Genomic DNA, 6,000 nt, shown 5'->3' on the forward strand with positions numbered 1-6,000 from the left:
TAACATGGAACATTGATAAGGAAACAGCTTATGTGATCCTCATTTGTCATTATTATTAAAATCATAGCAGTTATTTATTATAAAAGGGTCTTCGGTATCCACCAGCACAAAGGTGAGCAACTGCCCTGTCTAGGTTCGAATCCAGCTCTGGATCCAATCACTAGCTGTGTGATCTTGAAAAAGAACTTTAGCTTCTTCGTGACTCATTGCCTTATCTGTAATATAAGGATGTAATTGTATCTACTTCAAGAGCTGTTGAGAATTAAATGAGTTACTATAGGGGCCCCTGGGTGGCGCGTCGGTTAAGCGTCCGACTTCAGCCAGGGTCACGATCTCGCGGTCCGTGAGTTCGAGCCCCGCGTCAGGGTCTGGGGCTGATGGCTCCAGAGCCTGGAGCCTGTTTCCGATTCTGTGTCCTCCCTCTCTCTCTGCCCCTCCCCCATTCATGCTCTGTCTCTCTCTGTCCCAAAAATAAATAAAAAACGTTGAAAAAAAAATTAAAAAAAAAAAAATAAATGAGTTACTATACATATATATGATATATATATATATATATATATATATATATATATATATAGCACTTATAACAGAGTTTGGCCAAAGGAAGTAACCTCATGAATGTTAGATATAATAATCGTTTTAACCTTACATGTTACACAAAGTACCGAGATCATAGCAGCTGGTAAGAGGTGGTGTCAGGTCAGAACCCAGGTCTGTCCGAATCCCGATGTACTCACTCTTTCCCCTACACTATACTGCATCCCACATCTCAGAGTTCATTTTATTCTGCTTCTATAGTCTTGTAATCTATCTCTGCCTGTGCTGACTCCCGTGGGCAGAGCTCACATCTGACTCATGTCTACCCATCCCCAAACGCGCACACAGAGGTCCTTCAAGATGAGCCAGTGCACCCCATAGCCAAGAGGTGTGGCATGGCTGTGGTCAGCAGAGAGGGGCTCAGCCTCCTCTTACCAGAGGCCTGCTGCCACCTGCTGCCAGGAGTGTCCGCTGCCAGTGCTAAGAAATGGGCCTGGGCCAAACCTTTCTCCCTGAATCTTGAGCTGGCCAGGGAGATATAAACAAGCGACCTCCAACTCCATACCAGGAAGACGAAAACAGATGCCTCTTCCCAGCAAAATCTCTTCCTTCTTTTGCCGCCAGGGGGCAGGAAAGACCTGTTTGTAGGATTTGGTTGGCACACTAGGCTCATAGCAGTGTGTGTCAGAGTTGGAAGGAGCCCTAACTACCGGGAAAGAATGACAAGAGAGGGGCCCGGGCGGTTCAAACCATAATGCCTGAATAATGTCTACATCTGTGAGGCAGTGTTTTGAATCTCTCATTGCATTCCCCTCCTTTCCCGAAGTGAGGTTTGTGTGTGGTGTGTGTGTGTGTGTGTGTGGGTGGTGTGTGTGTGGTTTTAAAACCTCCTATAAACCCAGGGCCTCCCTTTCCTCCTGTGGAGGCAAAGCCAAGGCCAAACTCTGATCTGGACTTACAAATACCTTGGGGGACATGAACCTTAACGGCACTGAGTCAGCTCAGCCTCTGGAAGGAGACCTTGGTGAATTGGGCCTGTCCCTCCTCTTCTCCAAGAGCAGAGAGGGAGCAAATCAATGGACATAAACTCAAATGCAGAAAGCTGCAACCCCAACCTATCTTCCTCCTCCAGTCCTGTTCCTTCCTGCCCATCCCTCTGTGATGGTGTTGCCCAAACCTAAACTTCATGGCCACTTCCCAGCTTCCCAATGTCTGAGGAAGACCTGCTGACTTTGTCCGCTTCATTTCCACTCAACCCCCATGCCAGCACCCCCCCGGCCCCCAACGCCTGCACTCACTGATTATATTCCTCCCACACCTCTGCCATGCCGCCTCTCTGACCAGAGCCCTCCCCTGTCCGTATCTCCTGAGCACACCCTTCATCCTGCTGCGGGACTCAATTCAGACCTCACCTCTGAGCAGCTCCCAGACCCTCCACACTAGTCCAGGTGCCCTTCATCTATGCACCTGAGCCTTCTACAATTGTGTCTTCCTGTCGGACTGTGTGTTCCCCAAGGACAGGACTCTTGGCTGACCCACAGTGGGGCTCAGTAACTGCTGGCAAATGAATGAGTGACTAAATGAACACTGGCATAACTAAGTAGATAGAGGATGGTCCGGAGGCAGACAATGGGAGTAACTAAAGAACTGGTGTATCCTGCACTGAGGCAGAGAATTTTTTAATATCATGCTATTTAGTTATCAAGTGTAAAATAAAATCTGGTATAATTCCTAACATCAGATTAAAAAGTATTGTCACATTTTGGTCTCATTTGATCTTTTTTATTTAAAGAAAGAGAAAAGAGAGCATGAGCAAGGGAGAGAGAGAGAGCGAGAGAGAGAGAGAGAGAATATCTCAAGCCAGGCTCCACACTCAGCAAGGAACCGACACGGGGCTCAATCCATGACCCTGGGATCATGACTGATGCTGAAATCAAGCACCCGACAACCACTGACTGAGCCACCCAAGCACACCTCTAACTGGATTTTGGACATTCTTTTAATGTTTATTTTTGAGAGGGAGAAGAGAGACAGGGTGTGAGCAGCAGAGAGAGAGAGGGAGACACAATCTAAAGCGGGCTCCAGGCTCTGAGCTGTCAGCACAGAGTCTGACACAGGGCTCAAACTCACCAATTGCAAGATTAGACCTGAGCTGAAGTTGGGCGCTTAACTGAGCACCCAAGCGCCCCTTTCCTCTCATTGGATTTTTGTTTATATTTATTACTTTAAGAGAAGAGAGGGGGTGCATGACTGGGGGAGAGGCACAGAGAGGAGAGAGAGAATCCCAAGCAGGCTCCACGCACTCAGCACGGAGCCCATGCAGGCTCAATCTCATTAACCAGGAGATCAGGACCTGAGCCAAAATCAAGAGTCAGATGCTAACCAACTGAGCCACCCAGGTGCCCTTCACTTGATCTTAATAAACCCTGAAATAAACTGATAATGCCCCATTTCATAGGTGAGGAAACTGAAGATTTGAATGGAAAGCAGCAAATTCAGGGCCTCTCAATTTGAAACTGACAGAATCAAAACTTGAACCTAGACCCTAAAATCCCAAATCCCAGCTCTTCTGATATAACAAATTTTTAGAGAGAAAGAAAAGCGATGAATTTGGACAGAAATGCTGACATTTGGAATGCTTTCTGAATCCATGGGTAGCCCAAGCAGTCATTCAATTAGGCTGAAAACATAAAAGAACTCAAGGAAGGCTGAGATATTTTGTGGATGCTAAGTTTCTAATAAGTAATTACTGAGGATAGGGATAGCTTGGGGCTTTCTGAACAGCTGCTGTGTACTGCCAATTAATTGTCGGCAATTAACATCCTGTGTTTAAAGAACTGGCACACAACTCCCACCACCCAAAGCATGAAGCAGAGGGCCAGCTCTGCCACACCGGCAGGCTAGAGAAATGAAGGACAGTAAGCAAAGAGGCCAAGGGTGAAGTTAGGGTCAAAGTAGACACCACGCAACCTGTCTCTTTAGCATTGGCCAGTTTGGCGGAGTAGCTTCCTGTGGTCAACACCAGGAGGAAACAGTCACAGGATTTGTGGCCGAGAGCAGAGGCTGGGGAGCAACAGGCTCTGGAGCCACCTGCCTGGGGTGTGAATGTGACTCTGCCACTTACTAGCGGTGTGACCTTGGGCAAGTTACTTAACTCTGAGCTTCAATTCCTCATCTGTAAAAGGGGGTGACACTACCTATACTTCCTAAGGTTTGTATGGACCAAATGAGTTACTTCATTTAAAGCACTTTACAGGGTGCTTGACACAAAAAGTGCTCAATAAAGGCTATCATTTTCAGAGCAGGAAAAAAACATGGATGTAATCATTTCTGACACAAGAATGTCCACCAGAGACCAAACTAACGGCTGGGTGGGACCCAAGTAGATGGCCAACAGAGGTGAGTGGCTTTACTGTACATCTGAGGTCCTTCCTACTAGGGTTTCAGTCCTGTTCACCTGTTCACCCTGCTTCCTGGGTACATCTCAAACATCTCTTTGCTTTCCCACTGTGTCTCTGCTCTGGTCCAGGCTACCATCACCTCTCCCTGGACTGCTGCAATCCTTGCTAACGAGGCTTTCTGACGCTAGCCAGCCCATCCCCTCCAATCTGTCCTCACACTGCAGTGAAAGTGATCTTTCCAAAACATCAATCTGATTCTGTCACTCACTCTGCTAGAACCTTCTATCAATCCCCAGTGCCCTTAGGATAGCTCATCTTTCTCAGCCCCTGCCACATGGCATCTGCCCCTTTCTCTCCAGGGAAGGATTCATCTCCCACTACGTCTAGCCCCCTCCTCCTACTGACATCAGTCTAGCGGTCCTAACAATGCCTTATGTTCACACTTGCTTCTAAACCTTTGCGTGAGCCAATCACCCCATTCCCACGTCTTCTGTCCTGGTTAATTTTATGGAGTCTTGACATGAATATATACATCATTCTTACCAAAACCTTCCTCCACTTCCCCAAACTGGGTCTGCCATCCCCAGAGCTCCCCGCACTTTCCCCAACAAGCCCCGATCTCTTGTGTGCCTGTCCACCGGGACGTGAGCTGCTCCTGGTGGGACTTTGCCTGGCTCCCGCAGTGTCCATTTCCAGGCTAGGTGGGTAAGTTCGTAGGAAACCCATGTTGAAAGAAGGAATGAATCTAAGATTGCGTGTCTCTAAGATTCCACTCGACGAGGTCTTCAGATTCTGTTTCAAAAGACCCCACTCTTTCTAAGATTCTGATTTATTACTAAAGAGCACTTCCACTTCTTGTAGTATCCCAAGTTGCTCAAAGTTTACCATTCCAGCTCTCTGGAACGAGTCCTTGACTCTTTGCCTCCCGGGGCGTCCGCGGGGGGCGCCGGTCAGCGCCGGCCACCTGGGCCCGCCTCGCCCCGGGGACGGCGGGCCACCACCCCCAGGCCCCCCCGGCCCCTTACCTGGCTGCCTGCATGAGCGCGCTCCAGCCGTAGTGGTTGCGGCTGTTGACCGAGGCGCCGCGGCGCAACAAGAAGCGCACCAGCGGCTCGTGGCCCCCGGCCGCGGCGAACTGCAGCGCCGTGTTGCCCGCCTCGTCTGAGCAGTCCACAGGCACGGGCGCTCCGGCCGCCGCCGTCGCCGCCCCGGGCCCGGCCGCCTCGGCCCCCGCCGGCTCTGCGCCCGCTTCGGGCTCCGCGCCGCGCTCCGCCGCTCCGCCGCCCCCGGCTCCAGCAGCCGCCGCGCCGTCTCCGTGTCGCCCTGGTCGCAGGCGCGCAGCAGCAGCTGAAGGCCGGGGGCAGCCCGCCCTCGCCCATCGCGGCCGCGAGGCCCGCGCCCGGCCGCCTGGCCGGCCGCGCCGGCTCCGCCCCCGGATACCGCGCGCCAGCGCCCCCTTCCGCCCGCCGCCGCGCGCCTACTGTGTGCCGGGCGCGCGCCGGGGGGCGGGGCCGCGCGCCTACTGTGTGCCGGGCGCGCGCCGGGGTCCCGGCCGCGCGTCCTCGCCGCGCCGGGGAAGGACGGCGAGTTCCCGGACCTCCGAGCGGCGTCCGCGCCCCGACTCCCGGGGCCCGCCCCTGCCCGTGCGGGCGCCCAGTGGCGGCCCTCTCCCGGAGGCTCGGGGGACTTCCTGCCCCGTGCGGAGGTCGGAGCGGCTGCTGCAGACCACTCCTGGTGCGAGCTCGGAACCACGGGGTCTAGGTCCGCCGCCGCTTGGGGCCGGCCTGTGGCGCGCCGCCGCCCCCTACTCCACCAGCGCCTGGCGCTACACGGCCGCTTCCTGAAGAGTTGTTGGCTGGAGCGAGGGGCGGATGGATCCGTTCTGTGCTTGCTGCACCGCGCGGAACGTCCCTGCGGGGCCTTGAGAGCGGGGTCCTTACCTAGGAGTTAAGGCTACCAGCGCCTCCTGTCCCTCATCTGTTTTCATCAGTGATTCTTGAATCTGCACCGTCTGGGACGTTGTCACAAACGCAAATTCCCTGACCCCACTCCAGACCTACCG

General features: G+C 53.0%; 1 protein-coding gene across 1 annotated transcript in view; it reads right to left on the reverse strand.

The window, feature by feature from the left end:
• Positions 1 to 5,317, reverse strand: part of ANKS6 (ankyrin repeat and sterile alpha motif domain containing 6) — a 46,934-nt gene extending 41,617 nt beyond the window's left edge. Inside the window, 3 exon segments of the mRNA XM_030293675.1 lie at positions 4,964 to 5,213; positions 5,216 to 5,287; positions 5,290 to 5,317. Of these exon segments, the coding sequence (XP_030149535.1) occupies positions 4,964 to 5,213; positions 5,216 to 5,287; positions 5,290 to 5,317 (350 nt within the window).
• Between the last annotated feature and the right edge of the window lie 683 nt (positions 5,318 to 6,000).

This window comes from Lynx canadensis, chromosome D4 (genome assembly GCF_007474595.2).
Source record: "Lynx canadensis isolate LIC74 chromosome D4, mLynCan4.pri.v2, whole genome shotgun sequence".
In the NCBI taxonomy this organism is placed as follows: Eukaryota; Metazoa; Chordata; class Mammalia; order Carnivora; family Felidae; genus Lynx; species Lynx canadensis.